The following is a 23,758-nucleotide window of genomic DNA, read 5'->3' as shown; positions in this document are numbered from 1 at the left end:
ATTCTTATTGTGTAAGTGTCATAGTACAAAGTTTCTCAAACTGTGGGTCTCAACCCCATATGTAGCAGTGGCGAAATTATGACTTATTATCAGTAAAATCAGTAAATCTACATGCAGGGTCATGTAAAAATTTCTCAGGCAAAAAGGAGTCATGAGTGGAAAAAGTTTAAGAAGCCCTGGCATAGTAGATAGAGTACAGATCTGGATTCAGCAACAATTTTGGCCTCAGACACTTACTAATTGGATAACCATGAGCAAGTCACCCTGTTTGCCTCTGTTTCCTCATCTGAAAAGTGAGTTGATGAAGGATATGGCAAATCACTCCAGTATTTTTGCCAAGAAAATCCCAAATGAGGTCATGAAAAGTCAAACATGACTCAAATGATTAAATAATAACCACATATTTCTCCTCACTTGTAAGAATTTAAAAGACCAATGACTTAGTTCTGTCCATTGTTGTGGACTGGATCTTAACAAAAATCATAATACACTCCTCTACCTCCCACCCTACATATCTGTATATCTATGTATCTATACACATATACATGTATATCTGTAGATATACATGTATATGTGTATATGTATGTATGTCTTTCTCACATACACACACTATTAAATTTAAGCAAGTTTCTATTCCTGCAAGGTAGCAATCATTTCAGTAAAACATTTATAGTGGTAATGTGTCTTTTATGTGTTAATTTAAAGCTTTGTAATTAAAAAAAAAATTCTTGTCCTTAAAAATATGGAAATCCATCAGATGAATTTCTGCTAAACCACTTCCCTTGATTTTTGTGCCATAGCCACAGAAACATAGTTTTAAAATTCAGTGTAGCTTGGGAAAACTTGGAATATCAAAAATCTTCTGATACCATTCTAACATGTTCCCATGGATGGCAAACAAAAACATCCTATTTCAAAAGTTACTGAGCCCCTTTTCAAAATATTTTTTGACATTTTGTGGATTTTTATATTTGTTGACTGCTAAAGAAATGTTTCCTATGTAGCCCAGGGAAAGGAGTAGGCTCCAAGAAATTGTTAGCAAGATTGGAATCCAGAAACTCAGCGTGCTAAGTGAGTCCTGGACATGGCTGTATTTGGATAAACCTCAAGATATCCTAAGCACAGACCAAAAACCATGTTGTTTTATAAAAAGGATATCTGACTCAAACATTATTTTAGGCCATTGAAAGGCTTTTATTAAAATAAAAGAATCAATAATTATCCAGGAATTAGGGTTCCTCCCTGATACACACCCTATAGGGCATAAGAGTTTTTCAATTCTTATTTTAAAAAGGCAATAAAAGCTTTAGGGCGCATTCTATACTAATCCTGGATTCTCTCTCTCTCTCTCTCTCTCTCTCTCTCTCTCTTTTTAGTTTTAATTTTCATTAGCTACATTACAAAGGAAGCAATGATATCATGACTTTAGGTGGAGTACAATGACCCACTTAAGTACAGGAAAAATGAAATTCTTTAGAGTAGAACTATATCACTGCTGTAATCTAAGGGGTGTGGGAAGGGATAAGGATGGTAGGGAAATAAGACCAAACTAACTTGTGATGCTAAATGTAACCATTGTTACTCATATTTCCCATAGTTTATTAGATCTATTTAAAGTTACATTCTTTTGAACTTCTCCAAATTATTTTTGGTTTTGGTGTCTTCTATTGTGACAGCAATATAGCAAAGAATAGAATTCATTAAAGATATACCATAAAACTTAACTGGTGACTATTTCTTAACAGAGATTCGGACCTGTTTTTGCTGGATACCAGAGTGGTATGGGCCTCAGAAGAAGGATGGTTAGAATTTGACATTACTGCTACCAGTAATCTGTGGGTGATGACTCCACAACATAACATGGGACTCCAGTTGAGTGTGGTGACCAGAGATGGTAGGTTGTAGCACAACATTTATTAAACAGTAAACTTGTGATCTTTGACACTGTTATTTAAAAGGGTTGATTGTAACAATATTGTTTTCAATCAATACCCAAGGTTGTTGTTCCCATATTCATCCCATTTTATAAAATACCTCTGCTTCAAGTATCATAAAGAGATCAGATTACATTCACCAAGTAGGCTGAGCTTGGGCAAGACAGATTTTAAAGCAGAAAAAGAGATGAAAAGAATAGAAGAGGAGGTGCAGGAGGCAAAAAGAAATAGAAATTTGATTTCAGGATTCCCAAGCAAAATTGGGATGCCATTCTCTCTCCCAAAATATCTTTAATTTGCTTTCCAGGAGAGTCTTTTTTTCTCACTCTCTAAACTTTCATAGACACTTAAGTGCTTATTATTAGGGCTTTGTGGTAAGTAACTAAGCCTTTAGGTAGGGTAGAATATTAAAAAGAAAGAAGATGATATGACTGGTGAGAGAAAATCTTTAGAATTCACAGAATCATATTTATTAGTACTACAGAGAATCTTAGAAGCCATCTGATCTGACTCCTTAATTTTATTGTTTAGAAAACTGAGGCTCAAAAAGTGATAAATTGTAGAGGGCCGAACTCTGGAAAAGTATGCTTGAAACCAGCATATCTACAACAAGATGTTAACTCAGTAGAATTGAATGAAATGATGATTCTCTAGTTCACATATATACTTAGTACATAGCATGATGATGTAATGGTACTCTAGTTCACACATACATAGGATAGTGTAATGATGTAATCATACCAAGGTATTTAAGGGCTGAGAGGACTGGAAATGAGACATTCCATTTTTGACCATTCTCCTGGTGGCTCTCTTTCCTCCTGCACTCCTCCACTAAGATCAAGACTGGTCCTGAGTTCCTCCAGAGAGCTAGCCCAGACATTACAATAAATCCTACCACTTTTTCATATTATCTGTGTGATTTGCCCACAGTGACATCAATTTTATTAATCAGTGGTAGTGTGAACCCAGAGTCCTGATTTCAAGGTTGTTTTTCTACATACTATACTACCACCACTACTCACTTGGGCTAAAGCAATGTTAGAAAGTTAAATAGTTTCATTTGTTGCAATTATCCATTTTAAAGGTATCCAATTAAGTACTAGTATTATTTCTCCCCCAAAATATTTTCCCGTAAATATTCTGCTTTTTTGGAACATGGGTGGCAAATCAGGATAAAGGGCAGAAAGGGGAAGGGGAGAAAATTGTGTAACTGTAAGAATAATTTCACTCAGAGGAACAAAGTAAAAATGTATTTGTTTTTCTTCCTTAAAAGGTCTTAATGTCAACCCAAGAGCTGCTGGTCTGGTGGGCAGAGATGGCCCTTATGACAAACAGCCCTTTATGGTAGCATTCTTCAAAGTGAGTGAAGTTCATGTCCGCACCACAAGATCAGCAACTAATCGACGCAGGCAACAGAGTAGAAACCGCTCCACTCAGTCACAGGATGTTTCCAGGGTCTCCAGTGCCACTGGTAGGTCTGGATGGTGACTTTCTCTCAAGATTCCAGCTTGGCTTTCTGATCTTAGCTTTTTTTGTGTTAGTGGGATATGCTTAATTATTAAGAGATTTCAATGCTATGCAGCTTCCACAAATGATGGGGTAAGATTTTATGCACTGACTGTAGCTAATAGAGTTTTTTTAAAATCAAGAACCTTGTCACTAGATTCTAGTAACAAGGATTTTTTAATCTTTTTTTGTATCTTGAACACCTTTGACACTATGAACTCCTCAAAATGTTTTAAATGCATAAAATAAAATATATAGTATTACAAAGAAAATCAAATTTTTTGAAATATAATGATAAAAATATATGTATATCTTTAAAAAAAACAAAACTAAGTTCATAGACCCAGTTTAAAAACACCTGATCTAATACAAATAAGTGATAGCAACATCAAGACTAGGGGATAGAATTTTGGGATTTCCTGAATGTTGGAGAAGTCTTTGTAAATCATCTGTAACTGAATGATTTTCCACTTTGATAGGTTTTTGCAGCATCTCTTCCCATTAGGAGAAAGATCCCAAATTATAGAATTTCACAAAGGTTTCATTCTAGTTCCATAATGCTTTTCTTTAACGTTGACATTTCAAGGATCTTTTATTTCATTAGTGTAGGTATTCCTACTACCAATACAAGGCTGTAAATTCTCTGTGACTTAGTGAATGGTCTTTGAGATTTGATATGGCTACTCTTCAGCTAGCCTGGTAATGAACCTCTCAAAATATAGGTCATCTGGAAGATATTCTTAATTATTCTTAAATATTCTTAATCCATGCTTATAATCTAATCTTCCAATTTAGTAAGAAATACTAAAGTATAAATTCAGCTGCTATAGACTCCAAGAACCTAGAATTATCACTCTTCTATAATGAGCAATTATCTTGTAATTTATAAAAATCTCTACTTCTCATGTTAACATTTCACTTGTTGGTATGTTCTCCTTTGTAAAAGAGACTAAACAGTAAGATAGTGCCTAGAAATAGTATGTTTATCTTATTTGTAAGCATATATCAATTCAGTTGATAACTTTGAGCACAGACTTAAAATGTTACTTCTTCTTTGAGTCTTAGTTTCCTTATCTGTTTCAGTTTCTAATTTTATGATACTATGATTCCTTTAATCTCTAATAGTCAATGATGTGTGGATCTTGTTCTCAGAGTTATACGGGTATTCCTGATGGATAGGAGTATCTTTAAAAAAATTTTAATCATTTTATTGTGTTTTTTTAATTTCACATATCCTCAATTTCCCCCGTTATCATTTATTTAAATAAAGGAAGTTTTGAAAAATTAATCAGTAAATATGAAAAATATGACATGATATTTAATATTCCATGTCTCCTACTCCTACCCCCATATACATACACACACATAGCAAAGTAGGAGAAGAAAGCATATTTTTTTAACATCTTCTTTGGGGTCATTTGTCCTTTATAATTTTGTAACATTCATTTTCTATTGTTTCATGTTTACTGTTTTTTCTATTTACATTGTTGTCAACAATGTGTATATTGCTTTCTTGGCTTTGCTTTATTTTTCATCAGTTAATGTAAACCTTTTTCTCTATATTCATCATACTTGTCATTTCTTACAGCATAGCAATATTCCATTACATTCATATACTACCATTTGTTTAGCCATTCTTCCACTGATAGGCATCTACTTTGTTTTCATTTTTCTTCTACCACAAAGTGCTGCTATAAATATTTTGTTTTACATGGGATCTTTCTTTCTATCAACAACTTCCATGGGGTATACAGCTAATACTGAAATCTCTGAATTAAAGGATATTTATGTTTTAGCAACTTCTTTTGCACAATTCCAAAATTGCTTTTCAAAAAATTGTATAAACTTATAGTTCCACTAACAATGCATTATTGTGCCTATTAGTTAAGTTTTTCTAATACCATCAGCTCAAGTTTCCATTCCATTGTGTTTATACTAATATCAATATCCACTTATAGTTAGTATTTCCCTTATTTCATTGCTATAATTTAACAATTAATACCAATTAGATTTTACAAAAGGATATTTACTAAGAAGATATAGCAAGAATAGAAATACAAAACACCTGCCCTATATCATTCACCCCAACAACTTCACTTCCTATTATGGCATAGTTGAAGGACAAAGTCACTCTAGTAAATAGCATGTCACCTGCTGGGTCCATTTATTACTGGGCTTGGTACCACAGGTCACTTCCTGAGAATATGATGACAGTAAACTCTAACATGGATTTTCAACCATGGAAAATTGGCATTCTCCAATTGGCAGCTCTCAACATTTTGAAGCTCACAAGTTTTGTCTATACCATTTCCAAAACTCTTTCATCTAAGGCAGAATAGAACAGACACAAAAGAGAAAGAAACCGCAATAGAGCATTATGCTCATGGTTTCATCAGAAGTCTCTCCACCTGGAAGTTTATATCAATTCTCTCCTCCTCATCTGAATGTAGCCAGACTGGAAAGAGAGAATCTCATTTTGTCTACTCAGTGCCTTTTGAAGGTATATCTAGGCTTATCTCAGCAGCCAACTTGTCTGTTTTTTCACCACATTGATAAGGAAAACCATCACAGAATACATAAGCATGCTCTAAGTGGAGAGCAAACTTCCCTCTTCCCCATCCTATTTACCTGTCATCCTTCCCACTTCCAATTCCATACCTTCAGTTACTTCTAGAAGCAGGCTCATTAAATTTGCAAACTCCCAGTATACAGAAACAAATCAATACAGGCAACAGAGTAGAAACCGCTCCACTCAGTCATAGGATGTTTCCAGGGTTTCCAGTGCCACTGGTAAGTTGGGATGGTGACTCTTTCTCTCAAGATTCCAGCTTGGCTTTCTGATCTTAACTCATGCTTTCTAGAGTAGGATTAGCCCCATGTCATTAATTTTCACTTAAGATTTTTTTTGCTGAGTTATCTTCTGTAATTAAGTAGTATGGGAATGAGAGATGAAGATGAAGAGATTTTTCTCTCTTCTTATTTGATCCATCTCCATAGGAGAAAGTAAAATACTGCATTAGCACTTCCAGATTTTTTAGTTGTTTCTTTTGTTATTTTTAACTGATATTTCAACTGAAAGAGTTAATGGAACTTCTCAAAGTATCCTATATTTTTTAGAGAAGCTTCTTTGCTGATAGGATCTAACTTAATTCATCATTTGTTTTTATCAATACCTTAACTTGGGACTTGAGGTTCTGCAGACTGATGGGATGTAATATTTTGTTTGTTGTTATCCTGGCATACTTTGGAAGGGTTGCACAGCATGGGTGTTCCTGTGTTTGACACTGGAGCAGTTAGGGTTGGAATAAGAGAAAGGAGAAATGTTTTTGCTTTTTCCTCAGAACAAATCTGTTAAATAAGATTTTAAATGTTGGTATTTTCTGCTAGAAATGGATCTTTTCTAGTGTCCCTTAATGTTAACGCTTTTCTTCTGTTGATTATTTCCAATTTAACATGCATTTATCTTGTTTGTATATAGTTATTTCTATATTGTCTCCCCCTACAGACCACAAGTTCCTTGAGAGCAGGGGATTGTCTTTTGCCTTTCTTTGTGTATTCCTAGTGCACACAGTGGGTACTTAATAAATGCTTGTTGACTGACTGTTACATACATATTAGGAAGTCAATAGCTGCTCAACTGGGGTTCATTCACATAAATTTTGGGCAGCTTTATTACTAACTAGAGCTGACTAGAAGGATGCCAGAGACTGAAACAGTCATTGACATGTTTGCTTCCTTTTTTTACAGATAATTTTTTTTCTTGCTTTAGTCCTCTCCCAGTCTTCCTACTCCCCCACCCCAATTTTTCATTATAAAAACATGCTGTCCTTGACATTTTGATTTTAATTTTATGACCTAGTTTTAATGTTTTGTCATTTCTCTAGATTAAATTAAATTTGATGGGTTTATAAATTGATTTGTGAATATTAAATTTTTATTTATTAAAAATAAGATTTAAGCATTGGAATTATTTCCCTAACTTTTCTTCTAATCTTTTATTTCTTGAATTTTCCTTTTTATAATTATACTCAAAAGTCTTTTTGTCAAGAGCCTTTGAAATAGCTACAGTTTGACAGCAGAAGCTGTCAACTTGATGTCTATGAAAAAACCCTTTTCCTGTATAGTAGGAGGGGTACTCCTTAAATCATCGAGATGTTCAAATGATAGCAGCCATCTATCCACAGACAAAAGTCTTCCAATGAATGACACAATATGGAAATTTCTTCTATACTTTTCTTGTCTCACAATTCACAATAATTCTACAGAATCATAATACTTAGAAGTGAATAGCATCTAAGAGATTATCCAAGTCCAACATTCTTATTTTCAGATGAGGGAAAAGAGCTTCAAAGAGTTGATATGGCTCGCCAGTGGTTATATAAATTAGCAACACAGTTGAGATTGGAAGCTAGGTACTCTCTAACTATGCCTTAGTAGAGTCAATTTTTTTTGAAGGCATGTTTGAGACCTAGAGGGCCACCTTGAAATCTAGTCTAGTCCAGGATGAATGGTTTGCCCATGATCACACAATTAGAAAATATAGAGACAGAATTTGACTCTCTGTCCTTCAACTCAAAACCCAGCAGGGACTAAGTTTCAGTCCCTGGCCTGAATTTCAAGCAATATTTTTTTTTTCTTTCTGAAATCCTTTTAAAAGACATGAGGTAGAGATTATTTTGCTTCTGCTACTCCCCTCTTTTTTAAGTATGCTCCTTCTGAATGAGCATATCTCCACCCAAAAATCAACCAGAAGAAACCCACCAGAGATTGTTCTGCATCTGGGTAAAGAAGTTACCATAATTCATCACACTGGCTGTCATCAGGCTAGAATATGACATTGAAATATGTGACTATTTTTGGAACATAGCTGTTTATGCTTGAGATTGCAGAGCTCACTCACAACAAAAGAAAGGCCAAGAATCCTCCTCCCAATTCTGCTATAACATCTGTACTTTGCTTTCAAGCTAGGCTTTCAAAAAACAAATGTACTGGACAGACGATGAGTTTGGATGAGAGTCTCCCTGGATGATTTTTCCACTTGCTTGAACTTCTTTGCAGCTGTCTGTTGTGAATGAATTATGGTCATTGGCTGATACTGCACTTCTCTAGTGGTCTTAAATGTCATCTGGACAGTATTGTTTTTACACACGGTTTCTTAGTCTCAATCCAACACATGCTGTGTAGTTCATCAGGATTCTAGGGAATCTAGCAATTCCATGGATCTCACTAGTGGTCACCAATCACTATATTCTTTGAAACTAGTTTCATAGCTATCTTTACTTCATGGTTCCCTTCTTCCTTGTTCCGGCCTTATTACTTTAAAAAAAAAAAAAAAAAAAGCAATCACTATAAACTCTTGATTCTAAATTCTATGATTTCTTAATGGTGGCATTCTCATTATCATCTCAAAGACTGGTTTTCACTCCGGAATATCTGCAAATTGTTTAAATAGTTGGCAAAAATAATGCTGAAGCAGTGAATATAGAGTTTGTAAGGCATTTGGGAAAGAGTTTAATGTGCTTTTAGGTTGGTGAGCCTCTGAGGTTCAACACCTCACTAAAAAGTAGACAGCACAATGATGCTGAAGAATGTTTGATTCCTCCCCCCTCCACCAGATGGCTTAGAAATGTTTTTCTCTTTCTAGCTAGGTCTATCTTTCTCTGTCTCTATTAGCTAGCTTTTTTAGTTTCTGTCTGGCATTCCCTCTAATTCTACAATTAATCCCATGATTGGTTATCCAGCTCAAGGATCTGCTAGATCAGAGGTTGATAAACTTTGGGAAAGTATGGAGTGTAGGGATGTTGAGAGTTTCACTTAGTCTTTTAATGCTATAATATTCTTTGGAGTTGTTAGGCAACTATATATTATAGCAAATAGTGTGTTAGACTCTGGATCTAGGAAGTCTGAGTGTGAATACTGCCTAAGACAGGTGTTAGCCTGGGAGCCTCAGAAAGTCCATAAGCCTCTAAGTCTCTGTTTCATTATCTGTAAAATGGGGACAATAATAGTACCTATATTGCAGGATTGCTATAGGAATCAAGTAAGATAACATGAGTATCAAGCTTTGCAAAGCTTAAAACGCAATATGTATTATCCTTTATTTTGTTAGTAAAAGCAGAAACATGTGGAGAGACCTAAAACTTGGTTTGAGCAAAAATTATAAAAAGACTAGTTTTCAGGGGCTTTTCAGTCTGGAATATAAAATCTAGAGATTTTTTTAGTTAGAGACCTTCAGGATATTTTGAAGATCACTAGTATCCTACTGTGTTTTTATATTCCAGGAAATAGCCGAGAAGAGATAGTTATCCCTAATTTTAATGGAACTAGGAATCATGAAGAAGGAACCTCAATTTGCCTTACATACCAACTATCTAGATTTTTGTAAACTAAACCCAGAAACTAAGAACCAAACTGTTCCCTGCCCCTTTGCCCCCAGTACTTTTTGGAGTGATTGAAAGCAGAAATCAGAATCCTGGAATGGTAACTTTGCCTCCTGCATTGTAATGACACAGTGAGTTGGGGAGCCTCCAGCTTGTCCTTCAATAGCTGTATTGATTCTGTAAGGCTAACAGGAGCCAGAAACTTATTCTGGATCAGAGTCAGCAGATAAGACTCAAAGATATGGAGGGAGCAACTATGTGAATTGAGAAAAAAGGTGCCATTTCAACACAACCACTTTTTGTGTTCCTGCCCGGGCTACACATTGGGGTTGGGAGGAGAGGAGGTAGAGGGGGAAAGGGATAGGAAATGAATTAATCGTTCCCTTCAAAAATAAATTTTCTTTAGGGAAAATTTGTAGCTTGAGTTCAGAGATGTTGGAAAATTCAGATTTTAAAATGCTACTCCATCCTGAACTCCTGCTGTTCTGGTATTTTTCTAACAGGGTATGTTCATGTGTAGCCCGCTGTGAAGTTCACCAGGCCTGGGCCTGTAGCCTGACCACGTGATCAGAGCCCCAAGAAAACTATTTGGAGAGACTGTGGAAGAGGAAAGGGTCCTGGGACCTTATTTCTCTCATTTGCCCTCTCTTTCCACCTGATTGCTTGGCTTTTCCCCTGCCCTGTATCTCTTTCTACTTTTGTCCTTTTAGTTTCTTCCCATGTGTTTCTCATTCCCTCTCAGTCAGTGTTGAAAAAGGGCAATTGACAGGATGCCAAGACCCTCTGGGAGATGGGTTGGAATTTGATTGTTGTTCCCTAGCTCCTGGGGCTGCAGCTTCCCTGCTGGCTATTTGGGGGATCACTGCTTCCTTTGGCGATTCAGTTAACCTTCCCTGGGAGATCGGTTGTTGGCCTTGTCATTCCCATGCCATCCACAATGTATTTTTCTGACATTCATTTGATACAGGAAGAGAAACCTGTATGAGTCAACAAAGTCCAGCTTTTTAATTAAAAAAAAAAAAGTAACGAAAGGGAAATGGTGCTCAAAGTGATATCTAGGGTCCTAATTCCAGTTGTTAGAAATAAGATCATAGATACTGATCCGTAAGGAACTTCGGGAGCCATCTAGTCCAATTCCCTCATTTTTACAGATGAAGAAACCAACTGACAAAGATTGCTTTCCCAAAATCAGAAAGATCTTAAGTATCAGAAGTAAAACTTGAACCTAGGAACTAACTCTCTGACTTTAGAGACTGTATTCTTTCTACTCTACCAATCTATCCTCAATTATTGAATGATCCTTCATAGTAAAATGGCATAGGAGGCAGCATGGCATAAAAAAGACAGAGCTAGCCTGCAACTTAAGGCTGATAAATATTAGCCATGTAGATGGCAAAGTGGAAAGATCACTAGGGCTGGAGTCAGGAAGACTCATCTTCATGTGTTCAAACCTGTCCTCAGATGCTTACTAGCTTACTAGTGTGACCCTGGACAAGTCACTCAGTCCTGTTTGCCTCAGTTTCCTCATCTGTAAAATGATTGGGGGAAGGAAATGTCAAACCACTCTAAAATCTCTGCCAAGAACATTCCAAATGGGATCACAAAGAGTCATATATGATTGAAATGACTGAACCGTAGTTATAGACATTGTCAATCTTTATTCCTAGAGGACTTAGCATACTAGGAGTTCTCCTATAGTGAATTTACAGTCTAAATCCTTCACAAATATCCAAAGTGAAATATACAACACTCTTGGTCTCATTTCTATTACTATCATTTTAATATATCACATTACTTTCTACCAGAAATATTACAATAAAATCCTCACCTGTTTTCCCACTTCCAGTATATTATTCTTTATACCATTGCCAGAATGATCTCCCTTGAGATCTGGTCATTGCACAGCTCTCTTCAAAAATCTTTAATGAATCCCTATTGGCAAATGACTAAAACTGACATTCCTTTGCCAAAGTTCTTCACAATGTACTTCTATCCTATCTTCCTATATTTTCCCCATAATATGTGTTGCCTATGCCCCAGAGATAACTGAATAATCCTTTGGTCTTTTCCCACTTAGGCAAATCTCCTTCACCTACTTTTGATTCCTGTCCTTCTGTATGCCTGAGATGCCCTTCCCTATTATCCATTTTTACCTATTCTTTATTGCTCATCTCATATATTGTCTTCTCAATCCTTCCTGGTTAGTAATGAGTTCCTACTTTGGACTTCACATAGCCCTTTGGTTTTCAATTAAAAATGCTTAGCTTTGTAGAATATCTTAGGCTATGAGAGAACACATACAAAGCAGATCCAAGATAACCTTATGGGGAGGGAGAAACATTAGCAGCTAAGAGGACCAGGAAAGGCCTCATACAAAAAATAATATCTGAGCTGGGTCCTTCATTTTAGGCAAATTGCTTTGACAGTTGTAAATATGATGAATTGGGATGGACAAATGTTTGAGAAAAGGAGACAAATTAGGAGTCTATTATAATAACCAAGGCAAAAAATAATGAGAGCTAAACCAGAGTCGTATCTTTGAGTGGAATGAAGGATATGCTTAGGAGAGATGTAGAAGTAGAAATGACGATATTTGGCAGCTATTGAAGATGAGAGGTGAATGCTATGGCACTGAATAGGTGCTGTACACCAAGATAAATCATCTTTTAGAATCCTTATCTTATTCCCAACACTTGTTCCAGAAAAAGGAGACTCAGAAAGCATTTAATCTTTAGCATATCTATTTGAAAAGAAACTCTCTGGAGTTTGTACTAACTACTTTTTTGTTTTTTCAAAAGGGGAAAGAGAGGAGAGAGAGAACAGAAGAGTTCTGTTTTGTACATGTTGAATTTGAGATACTTGATGGACAGTTTGATATGTCTGTGATGGATGACTGTACAACTCACACAGAGAGGTTGCTTTAGATATACAGGATGGGGAAGAGTCTACATAAAAATGGTCATTGAACCCATGTGAAGTGATGAGGTCACCAAATGATTCAGCTTAGTGGCTGAAAAGAAAAAGCTCTAGTACAGAGCTTTAAAGGACACCCATGATTAGTGAAATGTTTTAGATGAAGAACCAACAAAGTAAATGAAATGGAACTGTCAGATACATAGGAGAACAGCCAGGTGAGATCATCACCAGGAAAACCTAAAGAAAAGAAAGAGGCCAGGAGAAGAAAGTGATCAACAATGTCAAGAGATTCAATGATAAGTTAACTACTAAGCTTTGAAAGCGTGTGTGTATTTTAAATTACAGCTGGGCATTTCAAGTAGGAAACTATTGAGGGAGACAATATTTCTTAAGAATAAAGTAGAAAAGGGCAGCTAGATGGTGCAATGGATTGAGCATTAGCCCTGAAGTCAGGAGGACCTGAGTTTAAATCTGACCTCAGATACTTAACACTTCCTAGCTGTATAACCTTGGGCAAGTCACTTAACCCCAATTGCCTCAGGGGAAAAAAGTAGAAAGTTGAAATTGGAGAAAAAATTACTGGATCTTTTGTACTTTCAAGCTCAAGGGCTACAAAATTAGCTTATTAACAAGGGCAGTGGGACTTTTTTGAGTTGCCATGATAAGAAACCACCTTCACACTATGTTCTTGTTATCTCTGAGTATTTGACACAGTAGAGAGAGAAATTGCATTCAGATAGAAATTCAAATGCTTGTTAATTTTGTGGTCTTAAACTTCAAGTTCCTTATTCCAAATCAAGTCAACAAATATTTATTGAGTACTTACTATATGCTAGGCACTGTGCTAAACCCTGGAGATAAAAGAAGAATCTATGTTACTTGAGAAATAAGCTAGTATCTGGCAAAACGAGCAATGCTCTAAAGCAATAAAATAAATGCAAATCAAAATAAGTTTTAAGATTCCTCTTTATCCCATTCAAGAAACAGGCAAAAATCACACAAAAAAAGGAAAATAACAATTGTTGGGAAAACTTTGGGAGAACAAACACACTCATACACTATTGATGGAGCCATGAAGTCATTCAACAATTCTAGAAAGCAATTTTGAACTTTTCTTGCACAATTACTGAACTGTGCCTTGCCTTTTAACCCACTGATACCACTACTAGGCTTATACCTCAAAGAGATCAGGTTATTTAACAAGTTGTTGACTTTTTTAGCTCTTGTCACTCAAAAAACAGTTTCCTAAGATGTTACAATCTGTGTTACAACAGAAGCAGTACAATCTACTTGGGGAGAGGTAAAAAGAGGGAAAAGGAAAGAGCTTTAGTCACATCATTAAAATCTCAAATTTTTGGAGTATTAAAGGCTTTCAAAAGGCAGAAGTGGGTGGGGGAGACATTACAATAGGGAAGAATGTGAACAAAGGTTCTGAAGCAAGAGTGTGGGGTATATTCTGGCAGGTGTAGTGTAATAAAAGATTAGAAAGTCAGGGTAGTATCAATTTGTGAAGGACCTTAAACTTGACTTGGAAAGCCAAATGAAGACTGAGTTTTCTTTTCAGTGTTCAGCACAGAAGAACTCTAGTTAAGTCACTCATTTATTCTAAGGTTAAGTCTCCTCTTAGATCAGTTTCCTATAGGACAGGCTCTCTGGGTCCAGAAGTTGTCTGAATAAAGCAATAAATACTAATGCTGCTTTGATAGGAATTGGCCCTCTGATGCCCCCTTGTGAATTCACAAATGCTACCCCAGAGTTTTAGCTGTTCAAAGGGCTCCCCTTTCTGATCCCCTTCTTTCCCTTCTATTCTGCTTTGGATCAATGCCTGTTTTTGTGAGACCTGGCATCTTTCTTTATCCTTCCAAGCAGATCACTTTCATGTTAAGTAGGTTATTATTAACTTTGTGATTATCTTACACTGGCTTTATCCAGGCAAATCAATTAAATCAATAGGGAAAGGTCAGTTTCTGAACCTCTTGTCAAGCTCTAGGGGGAAAAATGGCCTCGCCACTAAATTTACTGAGGAACCCAGAAAACTGACAACCTATGAGTAGTCAGAAGTATTCTTGGGGGGGATTAACCTCTGTAAATATTTATATATTCCTTGCCAGAACTTAGCATAGAAGTTATAAGGAAACATAAGCATGGTGTAAGCATATCTGGAGGAGGAAAAACATGAGAGTTAAATTCCTCCTTTTCCTCCTGCCGGCCCCAATCCTCATGAAACTACAAAAATGCCAGTGTCCAACTCTAAAAGAAACAGCTGTTCTTAACATAGAAAGTTGTCTTTGTTCAACATCCAGAGGGTCAAAATAGAAGCAAATTCACAAGCAAACAGAAATTTCCATGAAGTTTCTGAATATAGATGGGAAACCCCAACTGCAGGTGCCATCAGTGATGTCATCATGGCATTTTGTCATGGGAAAGGGAGAGCCGGACATCAAGAAAATTTCCTTCACCTGCCTTTGTCCAGATACAAGTGGGTTGCCCAACCCCATGTGCAGGCCACATTCCAATTCAAGAGCTCAGGTTTCCAGCCCTGTGAAAGATGTTTGGTCCCCAGCACAGGAAAGGTGGTTAAAAGTCTGTTTTACTGGAACACTGTCAGTCTGTTAGAGTGAAGTAAAGTGGGAAAAGGCCCAGATCAAGGATTTGGGCCATGTGCTCCGTTTTTGGTCAGGTAGTTAGGATAGCAGGGTGGAGTGTCTCTTTCACAAAGTATTGCTTCAGACTACTGAAGAGGCAAAGTGATGTGAATTCCAGAGAATCCCCTCGCATAAGTTTCCTTTTCTGTGGAGTGAGCAGATTGTACTAAATGTGATCCGTGAGATCACTTCCTGATTCTGTGATTCAGAATTCTGGAGAAAAGGCTCTATATGGAAGAAAAGAGTGCTTTTATACAAAAGCTAAGGATAAGAAATGGACAAAGGTGTTCTCAGACATGAGAAGAAAAGTGGGGAAGATATAAAACATAGTGTGTGGACCCTCTGAGAAAAACCGATGGCAGGACAAGGACAAGAGTCAGGAAGAGTGGGCAATCACAGATGAGCTGTGAGCCATGCAATCAGGGGTCAGTTGATCTCACATCAATGGCATTTAGAGAGCCATCTGAATGTTTGGAGTAAATTTTGTTCATTATACTAATTGCCTCCATTTTCTTACTTTCTACCCATGTCTTAGTTCCTTGCAATCAGACTTCCCATCTCATGACTCAACTAGAACTATCTTCTTCCAGGTTACCGATTTATTGATTACCACATCCGATGGCCTTTTCTCTTTTTAGTCCTCTCTATAGCAATTGGCACTTTTGACTGTCTTCTCCTCCTGGATTGGGAGCCCTTACCCTTTTTTCATGGACCTCTGGCTAACTGGTGAAGCCCATGAATCCCTTCTTAGAATAATGTCTCTAAATGAATGGGATTAGAAAGGAAACAAATCATGTTGAAATAGTTACAAAAAAACTTTGTTTAAGTTCACACACTTCAGGTTAAAAACCAGTCTTAGCCATTCCATCTTGAATTTCCATGATATTATTTTCTCTTGGTTCACTCTTCTCCATCTCCCTGTACTGTCTCTCAATCTCTTTTCCAAATGATTAGCCCTATCTCACTTCTGTTTGAAGTACCACAGAATTCTATCCTAGATCAGCTCTTCTTTCTAGTTTCTTACTCATTAGTTCCCATAGATTCAACTATTATCTCTGTGCTCAAGATTTTAGGACCAGAATCTCAATCCCATACTACCAACTGCCTTTGGGCCATCTGCAACAATATGACCTAAAACTTATCATGACTCAAATAAAACCCCTTATTTTTCACCTTAAACCACCCCTTCTTCCTAACTTTTTTATTTCTGTAGATGTCTCTATCATCCTTCCAGTTATCTAGATTCTCAGCTTGGGAATAATCCTCAGCTTTTCACTGTGTTTTACTTCTCATATTCAATCAGTTGCCAACTCTTGTAGATCCTACTTCTACTCAAATCTGTTCCTTTTACTCTACTCACATACTTATTACCCTTTTTAAGGCTTTATCATTTCTCAATTGGACTATTACAACAACTTCCAAATTGTCTCTGGTTTCAGTTTTCTCACTCCAATCACCTTCCACAAAGCTGCTGAGTTTATATTCAATTTCTGATAAACATTAAGGCACTGTACTAGGTGCTGAACAGGACTTGACATTCAACAGGACATTCAAAAATAAATCCTGACTTCTCCAGTTACTAGCATGCCCTTTCCTCAAATTACTTTATAGTTCTGTATATATTCCATATTTACCTTTTCTGTGTATGTATTTTCTGTCAGTTGAATGTAAATTTTTTGAGGGCAGGGAATGCTTTGTTTTTGTCTTTGTATCTACAGCCTTGGGACAGTTCCTGACAAACAGTAGACGTTTAGTAGTGGGCATGTTGAAGGAATGAATGAAAAATCACAAAAATGATCTGAAGTGCTTCAGGAAAGTGTTGACTGAGGTTTCCCCACCAGCTCTAAGATTCTATGATGACCATATTTCAGGATAATACTGATATTTTGTTCCAATAAACTTTTTGAAAAGCACAAATCATAGTCCAATACCAACATTTTTTTAATGAATCCAAGCTCTCATATTCACCCTTTATGATCTTGGACAAATGACTTCATGTCTCTAAGATGCATTTATTTTATCTGTTAAATGAAGGTGAAACCAGTGACCTCTAATGACCTGCCAGTTCCAAAGTCATGATCCTTGAAGTCTTCCTATTGTATCATTCTATAGATTCTTTTGCACTAATTCCTGATGTGCAGGGTGGGAAGAGATGGTCAATTTGCTTTTATTGGCTAAGAGGCTGAGAATAAAAGGAAAAAAGGGGAGAAAAGCATACACATGTGATTTCACTAGTGAGAGAAACTCTAATGTGGAAATTCACTTTAGCAATGAAGATTAATAGCTAGTCTATAATAAGTCTGGAGTGTTAGCTTTGGAACCAGGAACCAGATAACTTGTCAGGATAACAGTCATTATGTACACCTTGAATCCAGATCTTCCTGAGTCCAAGGATGTCTTTTAATCAACCATATTGCCAATCCAACACCTGATATTAATATTGTCATGTTATGTTATTTAGTTGTTTTTCAGTCATATCCAATTTTCATGACCCCATTTGGGGTTGTCCTGGCAAAGATACTAAAGTATTGTGCCATTTCCCTTCTCCAGTTACAGATAAGGAAACTGAGGTAAATAGGTGAAATGAATTGTCTAATGTTACAAAGCTAGTACTTGTCTGAGGCAGAATTTGAACTCAGATCTTCCCGACTCAAGGCCCAGCATTCTACCATTGTACCAGCTAGTACTATGTAGCTATAATTAATAATCATATGGCTATAATATAATATGACTATATATCTATAAAGCTTGTTCAGGTTAGAAAAGAAAGAGAAGAAAAGGTTCTCTAAAGGTAAGTTTTTTTTTTCTCTCTAATGCTTAGGATGGGCCTGACACATCATAAGCACGTAATAAATCTTTACTGACTTAAAAATGGGGGAACTTTTTTCTAACTTTAGTCAGGTCCTCAAAACCTATAAAAATAATTTAGAATGAATAAAGCAGCAAACTGGAACTTCTGACCAACATTGTTGCCTAAATGGAGGCAATCAGCCCAACTTCTATGTACCTAATCCTATGGAAACATAAAAATTGAAGCATATTGAATCAAGAAATAGTGAGACAGTAACTTCATCCACCCCAGAAATGCACAAAAATTCCTTCAGGATTTTACAGGCAATAGGAAAGGGGGCTGCCAGCAAAGACTTTTTTAGCACAACCAGAGACACAGGTCAGAGAGAAAAGTCTGTGAAGCTCTGTATTCAGAGGCAGCAAGAGCAGTAGAAAGCATCAAAAAAGCCCCAGAATGTTTGGAACTTACAGTGGTGACCTAGGAAAGACTGGGAGCTGCAGTGAAGAGACCTGTTTGATAAAGCAATTTTCAATCTCAGTCATCCTGGCTATAGGCCTACTGGAAAGGTAGAAGGAGGCAAGATTATGAAGAGCTTTGACTACCAAACAGAGCATTTTATATGTGATTCTGGAGGTAAAAGGGAGCCACTGGAATTTGAGGTGGGATGGAGTGTGTGACATGATTGGTTGGACTTAGACTTTAGGGAAATCACCTCAGTGGTTGAATGGAGGATGAATTGTAGTGGGGAGATATTTGAAGGAGGCAGACCCACTAGCAAGCTATTGTAATTGTTCAGGAGTAGACTACTAATGAGGTGAGCCCTTTTGAGGGCCCACAGTAAACTGGTGGCAGTGTCAGGGAAGGAGAGCATGTTCATCAGATGTTGCAAATGTGAAACCAATAGGCCTTGACCACAGGTTAGATATAGGAAATGAAAGATAATGAGGAGCCGAGAATCCTAGATTGCAAGCCTAAGGGACAGAAAAGATGATGTTGCCTTCTATGTTAATAGGAAAAGTAGGATAAAGTGGAGGGGGGAAAGATTTAAGGGGAAAGATAATGAGTTCCATTTTGGACATGAGTTTAAGATATCTTCTGAATATGGAGAATTTTGCACAAGATAGGTAGAAAATAGTAAACTTTATATAAATAATGGAATCACTGAAAATTGGAATCAGACCAAACAGAAATCCAGAATTTCACAAGATAGCAAGAAATATTAGAAGATAAAATGATTGGAAAAAAAGAGAAGAAAATATCAGAGAACTTATATCAATAATAAGTGACCTGTAACACAGAGCAAGGAGAAATAACAATCAGAAGATATACTGAAAATCATGACTTCTTTAAAAGTCTGCACATTACATTTAAGAAAAACATACATAAAAATTTTCTAGATCTGTTAGAATCAGAAGGCAAAGTGAAAATAGAATCCTTTGATCACTTCCTAAGAGAAAGCACAAAAGGAAAAGACCTGAACATTATAGTCAAAATCCAGAGCTTCCACGTCAAAGAAAAAAATACCAAGAGCTTCTAGTTCTTCCAAATACTAAGGAACTGCTGTCAGGATCATATAAGACATGGCAACTTCACTATTTTTTCTATACATGAAAGATCTTGGAATCCAATACAATCATATATAACAAATATCATTTGTTGATATTTCACTTCAAAATGAAGATCTGGGGCAATTCTGTGTCGGGTCATTTTTCCAACAACATGTATTCACATTGTGTCTTTGTGTCACATTTTGTGACTCTGTCTTGCAATATTTCAAACTTTTATTATTATTATTATTGTTGTTGTTGTTATATCTGTTTATAGCAAGCTGTACTATTATAGTACTATTATAACTGTTTGGGGGCACCACAAACCACACCTATATAAGATGGCAAATTTAATTGATAAATGTTGTATATTCTGACTGCTCCACCAACCAACCTCCTATCTCTCTCTTCCTCTGAGGGTTCCCTATTCTCTAAAATAGAAAGATATTGAAATTAGGCTAATTAATAATCCTTTAATGGCCTCTAAGTATTTAAGTGGAAGGAAAAGTCAAGTTATGCAGCAAATTTCATTGTTGCTCTTTAAGAAATTGCCACAGTCATCTTAACTTTTAGAAACCACTACTTGATCAATATCAAGTCGTAAATAGTCATCAACATCAATCAACATCTATCAGCATAAAGATTACAACTTGCTGAAGGCTTAGATGATGGTGTAGGAATACTTCTAACTCATTGATCCAACCATTCTAGAGAGTAATTTGGAATTAAGACTATCAAATTGTGCATACCCTTTGATACAATAATACTACTACTAGGTTTGTATCCCAAAAAGATCATACAAAAGAGAAAAGGACCCACATATACAAAAATTTTATAGCAGGTCTTTTTGTGGTGGCAAAGAATTGTAAATTGAGGGGATGCCCATCAGTTGGGGAATGACTGAATAAGTTGTGATATATGTGATGGAATATTATTGTACTATTAATAAATGATGAACAGGTGGATTTCAGAAAAACCTGGAAAGACTTACCTGAACTGATGCTGAGTGAAATGGGTGGAACCAGGAGAACACTATACACCAGGGATCCTCAAACTACGGCCTGCGGGCCAGATGTGGCAGCTGAGAACATTTATCCCCCTCATCCAGGGCTATGAAGTTTCTTTATTTAAAGGCCCACAAAACAAAGTTTTTGTTTTTATTATAGTCGGGCCCTCCAACAGTCTGAGGGACAGTGAACTGGCCCCCTATTTAAAAAGTTTGAGGACCCCTGCCACAGTAACAGCAACATTAGGTCACCTCAGCATTATAATAACTTAAGACAATTCCAAAAGTCTCATAATGGAAAATGCTCTCTACATCCAGAGAAAGAATTATGGAGTTTGAATACAGATTGAAACATACTATTTTTGCAGATTGAAGCATACTATTTTTTCCTTTTTTTTTTTTTTTTTTTTTTTTGCTTATCTCATGGTATTTTCCTTTTGTTTCGATTCTTCTTTCACAACATGAGTAATGTGGAAATAGGTTTAATGATTGTGCACGCATAACCTTTATCAGATTGCTTGCTGTCTTGGGAAAGGGATGAGAGGGAGAAAGGGAGAAAAAAAATGGACTCAAAATCTTACAAAAGTGAATGTTGAAAATTATCTTTACATATAATTGAAAAGTAAAATATTAAGAAAAAAAGGTACATTTCAAAATGAATAGGGAAACAAGTGAGGATAAGGAAAGGGTAGGTAGGAGAAAGAGTAAAACTGGAGAGGAAGAGCTGTAATCAAAAAATATCTTGAACCTGAATGTTTCAGAAAAGAACCGGAAACTAAATCAACCTTCAATTGATTATGATGAATGTAATGGAATATTATTGAACCATATGAAATGACAAAAAAGAAAATTTCAGAAAATCCTGGGAAATAAAACCAAGAGAATTTATGTAAGGACAACACTAAAGAACTTTGAGACTTAAGAACTCTGTTCAATGTAATAACCAATCATATTTCCAAAGGACTTAGATGATGAAGCATATTACCCACTTAGAGAGGTGATAGACTTAAGGCAAAGAGAGAGAAATAAATTTTTGGGCATAGTCACTATGCTTGTGTCTATGTTTATTTTTTACAAGGATTTTTTTTTCCTCTTTGTTTTTAATGAGAAGGGGATATTTAAAGATAGTGGAAAGAAGGGTAAGTAATAGTGATGTCCTCAAGAAAAGAGGACCAATGAAAAATAATTTAAATGCATACAATTGATGTCATTAGCCAACTAGAATCAGGACTTGAGTTCAAATCCAGACTCAAGATATTTACTAGCTGTGTGACCTTTGGTAAGTCATTTAACTTAGTTCCATATCTATAAAATGAGCTGGAGAAGGAAATAGCAAACCACTCCAGTACCTTTTCAAAACCAAAAGCAACCAAAAAAAAAAAAATGAAGTCACAAAGATTTGGACGTAGTTGAAAAAGGTGCAAAACAAAAACTTGATTAAAAAACCAAATTAGCAATATCAAAATGAAAAAGGTAAACTCACAACTGATGAAAAAGTAATAAAAGAAAATATTAGGAGCCCAATTATTTGCTAACAAAACTGATAATCTAAATGAAATGGATGAATATTTTTAAAATTATAAACTGAGGGGGCAGCTAGGTGGTACAGTGGATAGAGCACCAGTCCTGAAGTCAGAAGGATCTGAGTTCAAATCTGGTCTCAGATATTTAACACTTCCTAGCTGTGTGACCCTGGGCAAGTCACTTAATCCCAATTGCGGGATTATAAACTGAGATTAATGGAATGTGAAATAAAATTTTTAAATAATCTCATTTTAGAAAAAGAAATTGGACAAGTCATAAATTTACTCCCAAAGGGAAAAAAGGATCATTTGGATTTTCAAGTGAATTCTACCAAACATTTAAAGAACAATTAATCCAACTATTACATGAACTGTCTGAAAACATATATAACAAAAGAGACCCTACTAAATTATTTCTATGATTTAAATAGTCTTGATAATAAACCAGGGAGAGTCAACACAGTAAAAGAAAACTATAGATTACTATCCCTATTAAATATTGATACAAAAATTTTAAAATAAGTATTAGCAAAAAGTCAACACATCACAAAGATTACATATATACTATTATCAGGCTGGATTTATAACAGGAATGCATAGTTTACTTTTAGTTCTGTCTCTCTCTCTCTCTTTTCTCCCTTTCCTTCTCTCTTCTCCCTTTCTCCTCCCCCCTGCCTATGTTTTGCCTTCCCAAACTAGGTTGTAAACTCCCTGAAGGTAGTGACCTTAGTGACTTTTTGTCCTGAGTGTCTAGCAAAATGTCCTATGTAAATATTTGTTAGTTGATTGATTCCTGTATGGATAGATAAGAAAAGTGCCCCCAAAGGAAAGAACTTACCCACCTGCACAAACATCACTGGGTTTGTTTTATTTCTAAGTTTGTTTAATATATGTGATTATGACTGTGCTTCCTCTGACAGATTATAACAGCAGTGACTTAAAAACAGCCTGCAGAAAGCATGAGCTTTATGTGAGCTTTCAAGATCTAGGATGGCAGGTGAGTTCTCTGGATATTGTGATAGGATATTGATCACAAACCCAAACTCTAGGGTAATTTGCAAAGATCAATAGCTTTAGAGTTCATGTAAACTCTTGAGAGAAAGCCTACAACCTAGAAGATAGTGTTATGAACTGTTTTAGCCAAAACCTTTATTACCCAGTGGCCAACCTTTACTGATAAACCTATCCTAACATAGAGAGATTGGTTTTGGATGACAGACTATCATTAGCCTTTCTAGTTGGTAGGATTTGTACTTCATTGGCAAGAGATGTCATAAGATGAAGGAATGGGATACTTTTGTGCAACAGAATAAAAAAAATGTTAAAAAAATTATGGAATATCTCTTGTTTTGTTCTAAAGGATTGGATAATTGCACCAAAAGGATATGCAGCCAATTATTGTGATGGAGAATGTTCCTTTCCACTCAATGCACATATGAATGCAACAAACCATGCAATCGTACAGACTCTAGTGAGTACACAGATTTGATTTTCTATCTCGAGTATGTCA

General features: G+C 36.1%; 1 protein-coding gene across 1 annotated transcript in view; it reads left to right on the top strand.

Annotated features, from left to right (window-relative positions):
* BMP6 (bone morphogenetic protein 6) overlaps window positions 1–23,758 on the top strand; it is a 205,985-nt gene that overhangs the window by 180,223 nt on the left and 2,004 nt on the right. Inside the window, exons 3-6 of the mRNA XM_031946878.1 lie at window positions 1,746–1,894; window positions 3,208–3,405; window positions 23,169–23,245; window positions 23,609–23,719. Of these exons, the coding sequence (XP_031802738.1) occupies window positions 1,746–1,894; window positions 3,208–3,405; window positions 23,169–23,245; window positions 23,609–23,719 (535 nt within the window). The remainder of the gene's footprint in view (window positions 1–1,745; window positions 1,895–3,207; window positions 3,406–23,168; window positions 23,246–23,608; window positions 23,720–23,758) is intronic.

The sequence above is a fragment of the Sarcophilus harrisii genome, chromosome 1 (genome assembly GCF_902635505.1).
Source record: "Sarcophilus harrisii chromosome 1, mSarHar1.11, whole genome shotgun sequence".
NCBI lineage: Eukaryota > Metazoa > Chordata > Mammalia > Dasyuromorphia > Dasyuridae > Sarcophilus > Sarcophilus harrisii.
Note: the sequence above shows the minus strand (reverse complement) of the source record. Positions and strands in the feature narration are given on the sequence as shown.